The sequence below is a fragment of the Myzus persicae genome, unplaced genomic scaffold (assembly GCF_001856785.1).
Source record: "Myzus persicae strain clone G006 unplaced genomic scaffold, MPER_G0061.0, whole genome shotgun sequence".
Classification (NCBI taxonomy): Eukaryota; Metazoa; Arthropoda; class Insecta; order Hemiptera; family Aphididae; genus Myzus; species Myzus persicae.
In genome coordinates this window covers 634,480-652,982 of record NW_019100680.1, presented here as the reverse complement: position 1 = coordinate 652,982, position 18,503 = coordinate 634,480, and the positions used below count along the sequence as shown (strand labels likewise).

Sequence of the window (18,503 nt, the reverse complement as noted above, 5' to 3'; positions counted from 1 at the left end):
CTAGTACATACAATTAAATTTAAATCAATCACTTAAAAATGTCCATAGATTAGGATGAACAGTTTGGAATTTTTCTTTAAGCTGGCTGTGGAATGACTCAATATTATTATTGGTTCTTCGAGGAACACCGTGAACTGAAAACACTTCTGGTCCTCTTGTCTGTATCCAATAACTTGAAACCATATAATTATAATGTTAAGTGTAAATTTAATCAATTTAAATCGGTACATAGGTGTTGTATATGTATACAAAAAAAAAAATATAAACTGGTGAAGTATCAATAACTTTGTTCATGTAATTTATTGAATAGAAATTGAATTGTTTTAAATTAACTTGTGTAAACAATGTTAAATATCTAGGTATTTACTTTGATGAGGATATAAAATAGAAAACACAAATCAATTTAACTACAAAAAAATAAAGAAAGCTTTTCTTTATATTATTTAAAGAATTAAATGTTATTCTAGATCTATTTTCTTTGCTTAGTTTTTATTTTGCTTTGGTGCAGTCTGTCTTATCCTACGGTATAGTTTTATGGGGATCGGCTTATCCAACCACTAGGTATAAAACAATTAATTATGACTCTTCTGTTTTAATTTATTTATTTTTAGTTTACTCTTGTAATAATTTTTAACTTTCATAAATTTTAAAAAATCTTGTTAATATTATATTATTTGTATAACTAATACCTGAAGTCTCTCCCTCTCACCACAAGCATGCTTAAAGAGAGGGGTAATCAGCTCAGTTCATATAATTACTTGTTTTTTTTTTTTTTTTTTGTATTCTACCTGTGTTGAATAATTTATTATTATTATTAGAAAACAAAAATAATTTTTTCTTAATTTGTTTATAATAAATTAATTCAAAAATAGTTGTTAATATACTAACTACTATTAATTTGTTTGGAATTTTAGTAATGCCTATACAGACTATGAGTAATATTAATTACTACATAACGGTCACCAAAGTAGGTATTTAATTTGTAAATATTTTTCAACTTACTTAGAGAAATAAGTAAAAAAGGAAGTCAGATTTATATTGTTGTCCCTGCTGTATCGTCGAATTATTTGGAAACCTTCTTCTATTTTGTTAGATGGTAATAAAGCTAAAGCAGCTGTCATTTTAATGCATATTTGAGCCATTTCGTTGTTTGTAACATAGGGTATTAATCCTTGACTCCTAATATTTTTGACCAAACACTATTAAACATACAAAATATTTAAGTTAATCATATGGGTGATAACTAATTGATTAATTGGACTAAATAAAATGTTAAGTGCCAATTAATTTTAAATAAAAATTAACAAACAAATACCTGGACATAGTGAAAAAAACATGCATGTTGAATTGCATCTGGATATACAATTTTGAAAGCATTCTGTAATGCAATTTCAAAGTCAGTCATTATACATATTGGCTTAATTTCTGGAAATAGAACTTTACACTTCATCAAAACCTGAGTGTATGCTGTCTCAGTTTTTGATTCCATCAATACATATATCACTGGTATAGACTGTTAAATAAAAATGATACAATTTTAGTATTCTTAAAATGTTAATATTTTGGGTAGGTAAGTTATTTTGGTCTTATTGAATTTTTGAATTTCAAGATTTTACAACTTTTAGTGTTTTTTTAATATAAAGATATCAGTAACTAAATTATGATAAAACTCACATGGTTTTGAATGATGATATGCATTATAAATAACTGTCTGCAATTTGGTCGAGATGGTACAACCTTAAAAGTTGCATCAGCATGCACTTCTTCACCGCCTTGATTAACCACTTTACGGATAAGATCAATACAACCAAATATCACTGTATACTTTCCTTGATTGTCAATAGTATAATCTTGATAGAATGAATGACCACAACATTTATATCTATCCAAATGTTGTTCAAGGTACTCTTTTAATGCATCCAGTGTAGGTGGTAATGGGGGAATAATTTTTTTACGAGCTTTACGCATAGAGGTTTCAGCTGTTGGCCAACAATAATGTACAGCAGCTCTAGCATATCTGAAACGACAATAAATCATACATTATGTTTGGTTTATGAATTATACCTAATACAAATATTATTCATAAGAATTATTGTAAACAGAATTCTGAAATATTTAGAAATATTTGTTGAATAAGGTAAATAAATTTAAAAACTATAAAAAATAAATTAACAATTAATTCAAAAGTGTGCCAGTTAAAAGTTATTTACGTTGATACATATACACCATACACGTGAAGAGTAAGCATTTGTAATAAAAGATTATCAAATAGTATTATAGGCGTTATTATTATTATTAGATTATTAAATAGTATTATAAGATATGTATTAAAGGAGCTAGAACATTCTTTAGGTATTCAACTACTTTTAGATGCGTATACCCATAAATGTATTTAACAATACACCACTGTTTAGTTCTAAACATAAAATATTATAATACCTTAAACATTCTTCATCGTAGATGATTCGAAGTTTTGTAGTTTCTTCAACTGCTCTTTGAATCAATTTTGACCTAAACTCTTTTTTTGATTCCAGCCGTTCGGTTTCAAGATTATTAGGCTCATGGGTATGTGGTATTTGGTTAACAATAATGCCATTAGCAAGTCTTTTGGCTGTTCCTTTACAATACCGTTCACGACATACCAAATATCTGAAAATATAAATACAAAAATATTTTGTATAATATGTAGGCCATGGTACCTAATTAAAACTAAAAATACTGACAAATTCAAAATTATGTAGATTAAATAATATAATAAAAAATTATTTTTATTTGTCATTATTAGCCTCTTTAGTTAAACAAATATCTCATGAATACATTATTATTATTTTAAGCTATTAAAAAAACTATTAAATAGGTAAACTATTAAATAAATATAAAACATTTATTGTTATGTACAAGTTAATACAAGTTATTACAATATGTAATTAGTAAAACGAAGGTATTAAAAGCTAAACATAATAATGTACACTTACCGAATACCCTTTTTTTCTCCACCATTGTATTTGTAGGAAAATTCTGGATTCATTGTATAAACTTGTGTAGTTAAACTTTTGAATAATATTAATAAGGAAATATCACAAAACTCAATTTATTTACGACAGTAAATTTATAAAATAAATGAATTGAAAACTCGTATTTATAATTGACACAATACTATAGTCTATAGAAGATGTCAACTATTATAACTATTATACATGCCATCAAACCGTGAAGAAGCTTTAACAAGTTGACTGCCTCGAGCGTCATAAGATCGTCACGAAGTGCCGAAGCAGTATAGACATAATAATATGGTGAACAATATTAATGAACTATGAACAATGAAAATGGTACATAGACTGTCATTGGTAATCGGTATAAACTAATTCCTAAAATTTCCATAATACATAATAGTCATATTTCTATTTTGGTAATTTACCATATTTATTTTCGGTTTTGTTCAAAAGTTGATAATTGATAGATAATAATAATAATAATAATAAATAATAGGTTTTTATTAGGTACTGGTGGTACATAACATAACAATGACAACGACTGCGAATGGTGATCGCCCGCCGCCCGGTTAACGACCAGGACAATAGTGATCAGAAAAACCCGACATTGAAACTATTTTTTTTTTTTTTTTATTAATTTTCAATAAGATATTCCTAGCTCATTCTATTTATATCTAGAGATATTAAAGAATTAATAATACATTTTTGGCTTGCGAATTGCGAGGATTAATATTCAAATTAATTTTACTTTGAAACTAAATATATAGCACATTATTCTTCAATGTTAATAATATCGTATTATCGTGTATTGTCATTCAAACTTTTGCTGGTCTCCCTATTTACTATTATACGTATTAGGTTACACTGTTATAAAAATGCCAAACTGTATATTTTATCAATTCTCAGTATTCTCTGGGATAATTGTCCTTTACAGAACGGCGACTACCGTCCGTTTATTTATTGAACGAAAACATAGCTTACTGGTTAGGGTACCTAGTACCTACCGTTTTCAAATATAAATATTGAATACAATGATTTTCATAATAATTTAATGTAAAAAAAATTTAAAAATATCGAAAATGAATAGCATAATTTTCTATACCTTTTACCTAATCTAACCTAATATACAATATTCTATATAGGTGGTCCCAGGATTTGACTGGCTCAGCACATTTAATTAAGTACACATTTAATACAGAATACACATACATTCCTATACCTATAACACACTCATGGCTCACACACACACACATATATAATATTATATTCTATAAATTGCATTCAATTTACCTACTTATAATTTTTAATTTATTTAAAAATGTGGCGGTTGAAAATTTAAATGTCAGGTGCAGCACAGAGCTTGCACCCGCGTAGGACTGCCCAATGCCTATGATATTCTAATGTTTATGCGTTTAAAGTATACGACAGCCCGACAACGTATATCAATATAATATCATTATATCACAATCATATAACATTTAAATTATAGTAGTAGTGGACCTATATTATAGTAGTGATTGAAGGGGCGCCTGGTCCACTTTTATTTTAGTCTGTAGGTTTGGAATTTTGGATGAATCAAAATGTTGATTTAGATATAACGCCAAAATGTTTAAATTATTTTAAATATGCACTGACAACAATCATTCATACAATCACTACAATCCTTAATATGCAATTGTATAATACCTAAATTATGTCATTATTTTATAACTATTGATCGGATTTAATCGCGTTAAAAATATGTTAAAGTTACATAATAAAATCATATAAAATATATAATAATTGTTAATTACTTACTTCGATAACATGATGGACATTAACAAATTACGTAGTTCTAAAATAGTATTAAATAAATAAAAAATTTAAAAAAGTATTTAAAAATTCAAATATATTATTTTACTGAATTATTATTATGTAAAATTAGGCATTTATTTTACATTATTCCTAAATTGTGTAGCTGTAAAATGTATTACCTGTCACTTAAAATATTTTAATACTTAATATAATGAAAAAGTACGTTCAACGTCTACACTAATTAAAACAATTTAATATCATTGCATATTTAAAATAATTTAAACATTTTGGCGTTATATCTAAACTAACATTTTGATTTACAGCCATAACCTCAGAGTAAGTTTCGTAGTTGTATATCCTTCATTTTTTTTTCTATAGTACATATTTAAATTAACCTTTAGCTATATTCCCATTGGGACTTGGAATAATCATAAAAATATTTTCAATTTCACAAATATCTTTTAACTATTATGTAATTGGCAATTTCATTTTTCTAAACTTGTGAGTTTTACGGATAACTTGATAAATATAATTTTAAAAATGCAAAACGAATTAATAATTAGTAATTTATCACATGAAAATCACGTCAACAATAATCTACAATCATCGCAAAAATTGCAAAACCGTTGAAAATGGCAACAAGTTAAATCAAAATTAAATATAATGATGTGGATTAGTGTATATATGTTTGATCAGATTTGGTTTACCTGATATCATAGGTATGATACCTAGATAATTGCATTAAGGGTGTAAGAAAGTAGTATAGTTATATTATAATTTATAATAAAATATCGATATACCAGCCATAGCCATACAGAAAGTAAAATATTAATATAATATTGTTGTAATTATAATAATATGTTTTATATAAAAATTTACCAGGTAGATCGCATACTATTTTAGAAACATATAGAGGCATAGACCACACCAGTACTGGCCCAATTATGTTTTACATAAATATATAATATAGAGAAGTAGATAGGTAGGACAAGCGGCGGGCAAGGAAGATTATCACATGGCTCAAGAGTTGCCTATATGTTACTCCTAATGTTTGAACAATCCTGGGAAAAAATTCCCAAATTTCAGTTTCCTATGTAATATCTTTCCAGTGAAATATTTTCCTTAATTTTAATTTTCTGTGTAATACATTTCCAGTTAAAAACTGTCCTGAATTAAATTTTTTTGTGTTATATCTTTCCAGTTAAATACTTTCCTGAAAATTATTTTCCTATGTAATAACATTCCAGTTCAGTACTTTCTTAAGAAATATTTTCCCAAAAAAATATTTCCTGAACTTTTTTTTCCCACGTAATATCCTTCCATTGAATAATTTCCTGAAATTTATTTTCCTGAATAATATTTTCGCCAAAATATCTTTCCCGAATATCAGTTTCCTGTGTAATAATTTTCCTGGTTATACTTACCTATATATTATTGTTCCTGTTAAATGTATTCCCGGCTTTTACTTTCCCGATGTATGCAGCCCCCCGTTTCGATATTGCGGAACGTCCGCTATGAATATCCGCATGTGTGACACCGCGGGCGTCACCCGTCTTATCGTTCACGATAGTAATTGTATGGTTATTATAACGAAAATATAGCCGGATTACAAAGCCAGGTCCACGCGACCACGCAGATTCTTGTTATCGTTGTGTTTCTGTTTATAGAAACAATTTAGATTATGTCTATAACGATAAGTCCATGTTGGAAAAAGTTGAGTTTATATTTTGTCTTGTTTTCTCGCTCTGTGAAGACCCGGTATTATTTATTACCAAGTTTACCGACAAATAAAGTAATGTAATTATTAGGTAGGTAGTGACTAGTTACCTATAAGCTATTACTGAAGAGCGGATTTGTAGGTTCTCATAAAAGTTTAAAATATGATTCTAAAGATGCAAATTTCTAATTCAACACTATTTGTATGCTCATAATATTCTTTTCAGAAATCATCCAATGATCCAATTAAAATACCTTTAGAGGACGCTTCACACACATTATTTTGTTGTTTCCATCTTAAGGTTAACATATCTACCAAATTTTTGCTCAGCGAATCACGTTTAGCTTCGTTAATTCAAAAAATAGAATAAATTGACCTATTATGAAACTTGATGGTAAGAACATTATCTGTTTGCGTGTATGGTTTTTACGGTAGTTCGGTTTTAAGTGAGTTATAAGCATTTTTTTTTTTTTTATTTATTATAATTAAAATGTTTCAACATATTGCATGTTATTACAAGTTTGTTATTTCAATTAATACAATTTAGAATTTAGAATTTAATTGGAATATGGTATGGATGATCGGAAGATAGTGTGTTAATTAAGGAGTGGGAGTGATGAGGAGAGGAAATTTATTTATTAGGGGTGTTAAAGCAGCTAGGAGGGGGTTTTGGATTAATTTTAGCTCGTTAATGAGATTTGTGACGATTTGGAGAAGTTGATCGGATGGTGGTGTATTTGCTGTGGCTTCGGCATATGTGAGTTTTTCTCTTGGGTTTGAGCGTAGCGTATCATGCCCACTTCTGTGGGGTACACGTGGTACAGCTTGAGTTTGTGTGTGTTGATTATCTCTTTTTGTTGTTTTGGTTTTGGAGTTGATGCGGCTTAATATTTTTTTGAAGGTTTAGCAACCTTTATAATTGGCAGTGTGGTTTCCGCCACATTTAGCACATTTTGCTGGTTCCTCCAGTTGTTTTGTGCAATTATCAGTGAAGTGTTCAGCTCCACATTTAACGCATCGCGGTTTGTGGCGGCAGTAGTTGCGTGTATGTCCATACTTTTGGCAATGATGACATTGGGGAGGGCCAAGTCGTCTCTTTGTGTATTCGAATTTTATAATTGAGTTTAATAATTTGGTGATTTTGAATATTTCACGGTTATTGGTGTTACGAGCTAAGCTGATGTTGAATAGTGGAAGTGGCAATTTATTCGCACTGTGTGTTATATTTGTGATGCTGGTTACTTTATGTCCTAGTTCGTTTAGACAGTTTATGATATCTGTGGTAGAAGTGGAGTGGTGGAGGTGGCGTAGTACCACACGGAATGGTTGGGAGGAACGAGGCATTCTTAATATATGCTACATTATAGTTAAACATATACCTAAGCAAAACTTGCTAAAAAATTGAAGTATCTTAGAAACCCACTGGCACTTATAAATACAAATAATGTTCTTATCATCAAGTTTCATAGTAAGTATTCACTCTAATTTTTAAACTGACGAAACTAAACATGATCTGCTCAGCGTAATTTGCCGAGTTAGGCACTTTAAGTTGTAAGACGGAACCAACTAATGCCCGTCGCGTCCTCTTATAAAATACGCCAAACTTGTAAAAAACCTATGCTGTTTTGTTCGTCAAAAATTTTAAAAATCTGGGCTTTTGTCGTAATAAGAAATTTAGTATCATGTATAATAGTACATGTTTATAGTTTACATTTAACTCTATAAATGTATAATATTTTAATTTACTCACCATACATTAATATTCCACACTTCATAATAATAGTATGCTCTAACTTTAAAATTTTTGTTGCACACATTTTCTTCGAATAGTTATTAAAATTGAGTCAAATTTGAATGAATTAAGCAGATTATACAACCAAACAATTTCCAATTTAATAACAATGTTCTTGAACGGTTTTTATAATTTTTAAAGACTGAATATTCTATAATTTCCAAAATACTCTTTTATAGATATTTAATATTTATACAAAATAATTTTTTTCCAAGAAAATCTTGTCCACATTTTCAACCTCGTTTTGATGCCCCTTAAATAGGTAATGAATACATATAATAAGTAAAAACCTACAAATCCTCTCATTAGTAATAACGTGGTTATTTAATAAATTAATAATTATTCATAAGGTAGTTAATATTTAATTATAAAACAGTTGTGATGTGTCCGCGCTCCAGGTTTATATGGTAACCCTAACAATTAACTAATGAAATAATATATTTTTTTTAAAGTCTGGGCATACGATTGAATTCCGTAATGCGTATCATATATTATACCAACTATGTACTTCAATATAATTTTATATTTTTATATACATATAACATATACATATAACCTAGTCGAGAATCCCATGCTTCTTATTTGTGAATTGCGATACGAATAAATGAGAATGGAAGTGGGAGACCAACAGACGTTTGTCATAATGTCGTGCACGACAACCGTTGTGATAAGACGTCTGCCAAATGTAGTCGTGTTGCGCCATGTTGCCACTTCCAGCAACGGGCAACAACGATTCATAACCAAAACGGATAAAAAAATCTGATTTTTAGATAAAAAATTTAAAAGTAATTATAAAATAAAAAAGAAAGAACAATTTTAAAAAAACTCGTTTGATTAGTAATATTTTTATAAATTTGTCAGAATAAAAAAATATTTAAACATTTTGAAAAATTTAATCATGATGCCTAGTACACGTGCGTGATAAGTCGTCAATAACACCACACTAAACAACAATATTAACACTAAATAATATCTATTAAATCTTAACAACGATAATAAGAAATAACGGTTGTTCGCCTAAACGATTCGAATTATTTAATAAGGAACAGCGATCCGTCGCCGACGATGTGCGGCTGTAGTCCATGATTCATCTGGCCCGTGAACACCCGTAATGGATAAGTACGTGAAGCGCATTAAGAGGAAAGAAGACAATGGCGGAGACGACACAGACGTGGACAAATTCTACGTACCCGGCGGCCAGTTGATGGCTGCGGACTCTGCTGTGTCCTGTGCACTAGGCATCCAACAACCCGCAGCCCCTCAAAAGTCCGATCGACCAGCCACTCCGCCTTCGCCGATTTTGTCTATGTCTCCGACATCGGAAGACTTATCCTTATCGAAAAGTATGTACCTACCAGATTGTCATAGTCGAAAACGGCAATATCTTTATATTTATATAATGCTCTCACTTTGAGATTATCGAGAATAGCTCTTACATGAATATTGTATGACATCTTGGTAGTATAATTGCTCGTGTTGTTGATTTCATTAGTTTATTAAAAAATTCATAACATTCACATAGGTATTTCCTTGATTGAAATTGCACTTGAAACCAACATTACTGTTGACCAAGGCACTCTCTTAATATTCCATTTTCTATTTGTAATTGGCCTTATGAAATATAACTTTGAAGATACCTATTATGAAATTTGGAATAAAATTATTTGTTTGGACTATTGCGTTGGAATATAAAAATATCGGGTAGAGGGGAGTCAGCTGATTGTTCCAATCTTCGGGTGTTATGAAGTTGATAAGTTAACTCATTTTCTATAAATATAATCATTTTATTACAAGATTACTTAATTTGGTGTGTTAGTGATGAGTGATTTAATTTGATTTTTGAAAGTGATTTACTTTGATTTAATTTTGTATTTTATCTTGCTGTATTCAGTTTATAATAAATGTATTTTTTACTGCCATAGTTTCTTGTACTTTGAGTGGAGTAAAACCATTGCATGTAGTTGCAAAATATTAGGTTTCTTACAAAAAATCCTACTTTTATATTAAATAATATATTATTTGAAAAGAGGACATCATTGAAAGTAGGAAATTGGTAACACAAATGATGCAGTGAATGAGAAATCAATCTGTGTATCATAATCTTCTAAGCAGTCAACCACCATTGTGCTATTGAAATTAGTAAATAGATCTTCTTATTGTGTCCGGTGTAAATAGATGTGGACAAACTTCATTGATGTATTGTGATAGAATTTCGTGTTCGAACCTAGATGATAATTGTACAAGGAAAAAGTGCAGGCAGATAATTTTTATCTGAGCTATCTATTGTCAATTAACTACCATTTTCAAAACATTCATGTGTAAATACAATTGTTTTTTAACTTACTTTTTTTTTTAATACCTAATTTAAAGCTTAAAATTGTAATTTCATATATTTTTAGGGTTTATTATTAGTACTACCTCTTTGACTGGAAATTATTTGACATAATTTAGCATGATTTAAGAATATAGAGTAAATATTTATTTTATCATAAAACTCAAATAAATAAAACAATCTAATATAATTGCAATTATTTTATCAAGCGTATTGTATGAATGATACTTATGGTTTCTAAGAATTGTCACCTAGTTATTGGTAGTCTTAAAGGCTATAGCCATAAGGTTAATTCACACAAATCTACACATTTCACATTATTAGCATTAGATTTCAGTGTTTTCATTGATAGCTAGAAAGTAATGTGCAATAACTACTAATAAGTGTATATTATTATATAATAACTAATATATACTACTAATTAATATTTAATATAATGATAATGAATTATTTTTTTATGTCACAGAAACAATAGGACAAATGAAACGCATTTACGTTTCTAGACGTTTGCTATTCGATGATGAAGAAAAAGTCAACATAAATAAGCCTGTTAGTCAACATTTGATCGTCAACTCTCAACCAACTGATGTCTTGGAAGAAAAGGTTAGAAATAATAAAATAATTAGCTTACAAACAGTACCGTCTTTTTAAAGAGGAATTGATATTAAATGGTTTTATTTGTTTTTTTTTTTAAAAATATAGTACAATATACTACATTTATAAAATTAATTGTTTCTGTTGTAACTTAAATTGCCATAAGTCTATAAATAATTAGTTAATTTGTGACAGTGTGATTTTCTTGTGGGTATTTTTTTAGTAAAATATCTTTTTTTTTCAGAAGACTTCGGGAGACGATGCTTGTCAGACTATCATCAACTCTCTGTCAGCTCGCGGTTTTGTAGTAAACAATCACAATCCCTGTAATGACTGTGGTGGATCACTTGGACAATATGGCTTCTATAAGTTAGCTGGCACAGATATGCAGACGACTGACATGATAAGAGAAGGTGGTGAAGTACTGACGTCGTTGTCATCCGTCTGTAACCAGTTTGAATGTCTGTCAGTGTTTGAGGGCATCATTTACACCGTGCATGTGGCTGCTGCTGGTCTGGCAGGTGATAAATCAATCGAGACAGCTAAAGTATTGGCGACTGTTGGTCCACACCCGCACATTGTCTCTTATTTCTGCAACTGGATGGACACGCGTTATCATTTCATGCAAACAGAACAGTGCCAGGCAAGCCTGTCATCACTGCGCATGAACAACATTGCCGACTGCCGTATGGTGTTGGAACACATTTCGTGTGCGCTACATTATTTACATGACGGCAAGATGTACGCGCACAATCGTGTCAGCCTCCAGAATATCTACTCAGTCTTGGATGGTGACCGCGTCATCTACAAACTAGGTGGGTTTGGTGCGGCTACCAAGCTAATACCGGATGGTAGCGCCACCGTAGCTGATGTCCAATCTTTGTGTTTGATGGTGTCGGAGCTGATCAAAAATGGCGATGGGTGGTCTGCAGACGAAGAGGATCTGCGACACTATCTGTCAAACATGGCAGGAACAGTAAATCCGGCCACTGTGAATGCTCTGTCTGTTTGGCGTTGGTGTTGTGACGCCCGGCACCGGCCACCACTAATGCAATCGCGCCAGACTGGGTTGTCAGACATAGTTTATCGGAACATCGGTACAAGTAACGTTGACAGAGGAGATGCAGCTGATCAAACTGCCATACTGTCATCACTCAGGAAAATTAAATTGCCATGGCTATTCGGCCGAGCAAGTGACAATGAGTGAAAAAAAAAACATTTTAAAACAGAAAAATTACCAAGGTCGGTGCTATTTGTTGGCGAACTAACCAGTTTTAGTTTTCGTGTTATGTTTGTTAAAGTTATTGAATTATAATATTGCTTACACATTGTTACGTTTTGTGTGACAACATTTAAAAAATTCGCGCAGAAATTATATTTTTCTTTTCTTTGATGCGCAGACTAAGTAGTTCCTGTTGTTTATCCATTACAATTACTTTTATTGTTGAAAAATCTAGTTTATTGATTTTTTTATATAAGTGTACCTACCTATAAGTAGTGTTTCTTTTTTACTATTATTATTATTTTTTTTATTTTGAGTATTTTGAACTAATACTTTATTATTTTGTGTGGTTACTGTGTATTGAATCTTATTAAATTGTAAACATAAGTTAATCAACTAGGACGTTGATGTGATAAAAGTTTCTAATAAATAATTTTTTATTATTTTTTTTAAAATTTATTTCTTATGCCTTGTCATCAACTATCACAAATCGTAAATGTTGCATTACCCAACGTAATGTAAGAGGATTGAATACAAACGTTTTTCTACTGTACCAAATTTTAAATAGTCTTTATATTAAATTCAATATTCATGTTATACGCATTATCAAGGCTGGCCAAGTTCACTAATTTTTTTAAAAGCATTAAGTCAAGTTAATAAAGACAAATTGACGTGAAGTTTAAAATTAAGAGTTACTTTTCTTTTCCTATAACTCGATAAAAATTGTAAGTCGATCTGAAAAAAAGTAACTTTACTTAGTTGAAAATAAATTACTTTTTTTCATGTAAAATTAATTATCATACTTTATCATTAAAGCTTAATAAATAAAATAATATAAGAGGTCTCACTATTTAAAAAAATGTATGTCATTGTATTCAATATAGTTGTACTTACATACTTCAATTGATCAATTAAAAAATCAACAATACAAATAAATTATTTTAATGATTTTTTGTTACTTATAAATTATTTACTAGTAAATCAATTCATACATTTTACAGGTAAATAATTGTACTGATTAGTTATTTCGTTATTTTAACACCTATTGAAATCTCAAATACAGAAATAGTGCAAAATACTTGTGAATTGTGATAGTTTACAATTTAAAACATATTTAGAATACAGAATAAAATAAGTAATAACATAAATAATATTTGATTTTTCTCTAAAACTTTAACTGCTAAATTAACTCTGTTATTTATCAGTTTCTTGGTAAAAACAAACTTGTTAAGCGACTTAGTTTAAAGTAACTTAACTTTAACATTTTAACTCGTTAATGCCCAGCTTTGTGCATTATACATTAAATTGCTGCAAAAAAAAAACGCAGAAGAAAAACAGATGGGTTTATCAATTTTAATTGTTTATCGTAAAATTTTATTTCTTACTTATAACAAACATGCTATTATGCAAGCCATAAAAGCATTTCAAAAATCATTCGCTCAATTAAGTTAAAAATTATATGGAAATTTACAATTAACTTATTAACTTGAGTTAAATTATTCATTTTTTTCATATATTATATATTATTAAAGCCATTAATATGGGTTGAAATAAAAAAAATCATTAATATTATTGGCAATGTAGTTGTTAATGAATATACTGATATTAGCATAACCCAATCGGTTTTAACCAGGATTGGTAAATAATGTTTTAAAAAATTATTTAAAAATATAACATGATTTTCATACTTAAAATATGTTTTTTTTTAAATAATTTTTTCAACTGTTTTTAACGTTTCAATTAAGTTTAAAACAAAATATGTCATTTATTATTTTCAATTATTGTAGACTTTGTACTTATAAAAAAAAGGAAAAATAATTTTTTATAAATCAATGATATAAGATTTTTAAAATTGTGGTTGATAATTAATGATAAAGAATGACATACTATTTTGGGGGTTAAAATTATTTTATAGTCACCTGATAATCTGTAACTTATTAGTTATTCTATACCTATTTAACAGTATTAATATTAATAGGATTAACACAATTTTGCATTGATTAAGGTGTAGGAATAAAACTTAGCTTAAAAGTAAAAATATATGAGACTAAATTGTCAATTGATCTTTATTTTTTAGTTATTTTTTTTTTAATTTAAAAATCAAAATGAATTATTACAAATTTAAACAAGTTTAACAAATAGGTACAGTTTTGATTACCTACCTCCTGTAAGCTAATAGCTTGTATTGAAGGTAGAGAATTACTACATTTACCGACAAAATAAAACAATTAATAAATTAATCAGGTAATTTCTTATAATATTACGTACATTGATTCATGATACGATCACTTTCAAAAATACAATAAAGTAAAGAAAAAACAAAGTGATACAAAGTTTAAAAATATATTAATAATACATTTAGTTGATACAGCATTTTGACAATCAAAATAATATACTGTTATGTATATAAATAACATATATTTTAGCAATAATTTACAATAGAGAATAAAACTAATACACATTATTATTCAATTCTAAAAACATATATTTATATAATAATCCTTTTACATTAATTTTTTTGCATGTAATAATATTTCTTTTAAAGTCCAGAGGCATATAAATGTCTGACCAAAAGATTTATTGGTATATTTAACTGGAAAATCATATTTTCTAATTTCTCCTAAGTGACTATTGTCATTATCATTATGTAACTGCTCAATATCAAGTTGTTTAATAATGAACATAATTGCTATTTTTTTATATTATTGTTTTACTGGCAAGACCTCTAATTCCTTATAATTATCAATTGTTGATCCTTGTAATGACAGCTTATTTAGGCGAATTTTAACAATGTTATTCTGATTTATTATTAGGTGATTTAAAATATTGTTTCGAAGGCCACCCCATACTAATAAACCGTATTGAAAACTGGAGTGGTATAGAGCAAAGTAAACTAATCTCATTGTTTTCTTTGGGACTATTTTTTTTAGTTTGAACATATTATAAGTTATAAAGCATAGTTTCCCTAATAGATTGTTAACATGTAGGTTCCATTTTGGCAATTTTAAACGCTCATAAAAAATTATTGTGGATTTATGCTCAATTTTTTTTTATTTCCTTTAACAACGACTATTATAAGGGACCTTGTATTACATTTAGAGTTTTTTGACTCAGCGAAAAATATTTTATCGACATTAGTTTAAGCAAATCAAATAATAATTGAACATTTTTCAATATTTTGAATTGTATGGTGTATAAAAAACACTAACACAAATATTCAGTGAAAATGTCATGTATCTACTGTGTTTTTTTCTAGAGTTACACTAAAAACCAAAATCGATTTATCGAAAACTGCTTTAGAGAAAAAATTTCTGTTTTCCTAAATGTTTTGTTTGTTTTTCCTGTCGCTTTTGAAAACTATTGGAAATTTGATCTCCCGAATGCATAAACTAGATTCACTTTCCTACCAGAAAAGTTACTGTTGTTACTGTTAGGAAATGAAACCTTATAAAAAATTATTTCTGTTCTACCATCTATCAAGTGTACTTATACTTTCAATTGAACAAACAATTGTATCTAAGATAGACTAGACTACACTTCAATCATCGAAGAATTTGCTTCCAATAAAGCCAGAAAAGTTAAATTTGTTTAAGAAATATAATGTACTAAATTCTATTTAATTTGAAGTATTCTTTGTATAATTATTTAATTTATTTTCATTTTTTATATAATTCTTGTTTATGTGGTACTGTTTTCATGAATTTGTTATTAAAGTCACACCAAAGTAGGTAACATATACATTAATTAACTTCGTTATTTTTATTTTGAATTTGAAATATTCTTAAAATGTTGTTATTTCAATGATTAAAATAATAAAATTAACTCTTAAGCTTTAAGGGAAACATTAATTATGCTTATAGGTAAATAAGTTAACATTTAGTTTTTTTTTTTTAGAGAGGGGGGCGCAAATTTGAAATTTTTATTTCGCCAGGAGCACCGCTATTGATCAGCCCGGCTCTGCCAATTATAACAATTTAAATGTTAGGAAAGATATTAATAATGGTTCATTCAGTCATCCATTCAAATATCATAAGTACATCACTTCCTTAAAATGTCGATGTCATGTCCATGTGTCTCCACTTATCTTGTCTATAGTAGTAAACATGATCGGCGGGTAAGGGGCGCCTACAACAACTGTTAGTTCAAATTAAAAAATCAATATTATTTTAAGCCAAGAAGACAATGGGCTCTTCACATACGTGAGCCTTGGGGATATGCCCCTCCCCTTAATCGGGGCTTTCATATAGTATACATCCTAAAGCAGACAATTTCCTTACTCAGTATCCAATGTGATTATATTATATTATTATGCCTTACATTATAACTTGTTAGCTGTTATGACTACACAATACATTTTATAATTCTGTAGTATAAGTTATTATAATTATATATTTTATAAATTTGTTTATTAAACTATGAATATTAATTTATTGTTACAAAAAAATTAATAAAACATCAGTTGGCGCTAAGTTATATGCATATACATTATATCGTTCTGTTTTATTTATGTTGTTTAAATCATTTGTTTTAAATAAAACCATCTTTGACTCAATGATTAATTTAAATGTTTTAGACATCCCAAACCGTGTTTTAACTTTTTATTTAAAAAACTTATAACTAATAACTTATTTATGTAATTTTATACCATATTATGAAAATATTTTATAAAATGTTCTTGAGAATTGTACATTTGTACCTATATTATATTAGTATTTATTTTTATAAACATGCAATATTATTCATCATTAATGTAATTATTCCTAAAGTATGTCTGTATGTGGTAGTGTGAATGTGCTGTATGGTATATTTATATTTAATTAAGTTATTTTTATTGAACAAATCTGGTTAACGGAACAAGAATTTAATTTAATAACGTTCTTAAACTCCTATTTTAGTAAATGTTTATGCAATATGCAATATCATCAATAATAATTGTATTATATTTATTATTTAATTGACTTGTTATTAATTAAGTTAATATGAATAAAAATCAGCCAAGTTAAAAATTAAGTTGGAATAGTTGAAATTTACTTAAGACTTAACTTTTTAATTTGTTTACATCCAGGCTTGTCATTATGATTGGTTATTATGACTATTTAAACATTTTCATTACCTGTAATTTTAATTGTCTGTCAACTATACTAATATTTGTTGTTTCAGTATTAAGTTAATTTCTAAATAATAGTCAAAATATATGAACTAATAGTATTACCTAACATTTTATTATGAAAACAAAATCACACATTAGTACAATAAATTAATGTGATCGTTGATTTGTTGGATTAAATATTGTAAACTGTAATATTTAATGCTATAGCAGCACACAACTTTATAACTGCACAATATTGAACACAATTTTATTAAGATAAATTGTTATAAAAACACTGACTATGTTTCCTGCTGTTTGTTTTAACCCTATAATTACTTATTATTTAGATCGTCAAGATTACATTTTACTAATATGGACATTGTTCTTTAAGTTTAATTATTGTACTATAATAATATTATTTATTAGATATCTGATTACTGGTTGGATTTAGAAATGTATTATTATAAGTTATATCATCCCATATTCAAACTATCCATGTACACATAATATTAAAAATATTTCAAGTATTTGAAACTTTGAAAGAATATGACATAGCAATAAAATATAAATTTAAATTAGCAAATACATATGTAATAATGAAACATCCATAAGAAATAAAAAAAGGTTTCTTGTGTTACTTGATTTGACATTTAAGTATTTTACCTTACAATCATTTTATAGTTATTATTCAATTAAGGTTGGCTACATACATGAAAGTAAAGTAACAAAGGTCATTTTTATTTATTTATTTCTATTTCTTATATTATTGTATTATTGTATTGTATTATATAAATATAAATATATATTTATTAATTGTGTAACAAAAAAAAAGAAAAAAATCATGAGAAAAAACTATATATAATAATAATAATAATAATATATAAAAGTACATACATATGTTTACAGATAATATATGTTAATTAACTGTTAGCTGGCAGGCAGATAATATGTAGTATTAAAATATTTAAAA

General features: G+C 27.9%; 2 protein-coding genes across 3 annotated transcripts; one reads left to right on the top strand and one right to left on the bottom strand.

Annotated features, from left to right (window-relative positions):
- Positions 1 to 9: 9 nt before the first annotated feature.
- On the bottom strand, positions 10 to 3,434 carry LOC111040800. The gene is made up of 6 exons (XM_022324826.1): positions 2,976 to 3,434; positions 2,440 to 2,649; positions 1,675 to 2,017; positions 1,316 to 1,513; positions 1,003 to 1,199; positions 10 to 172 (listed from the first exon to the last, which is right to left on the bottom strand). Exons 1-6 carry the CDS (start codon positions 3,026 to 3,028, stop codon positions 25 to 27), a joined length of 1,149 nt encoding a protein of 382 aa, XP_022180518.1. The 5' UTR covers positions 3,029 to 3,434; the 3' UTR covers positions 10 to 24.
- A 5,662-nt stretch (positions 3,435 to 9,096) lies between these two features.
- On the top strand, positions 9,097 to 12,469 carry LOC111040889. 2 transcript variants are annotated; one of them, XM_022324961.1, is made up of 3 exons: positions 9,097 to 9,639; positions 11,095 to 11,231; positions 11,470 to 12,469. In XM_022324961.1, exons 1-3 carry the CDS (start codon positions 9,408 to 9,410, stop codon positions 12,427 to 12,429), a joined length of 1,329 nt encoding a protein of 442 aa, XP_022180653.1. In that variant the 5' UTR covers positions 9,097 to 9,407; the 3' UTR covers positions 12,430 to 12,469. The 2 variants fall into 2 exon arrangements, with proteins under 2 accessions (XP_022180653.1, XP_022180649.1); XM_022324957.1 differs by having other exon boundaries at positions 9,100 to 9,639; positions 11,467 to 12,469.
- Positions 12,470 to 18,503: the final 6,034 nt, after the last annotated feature.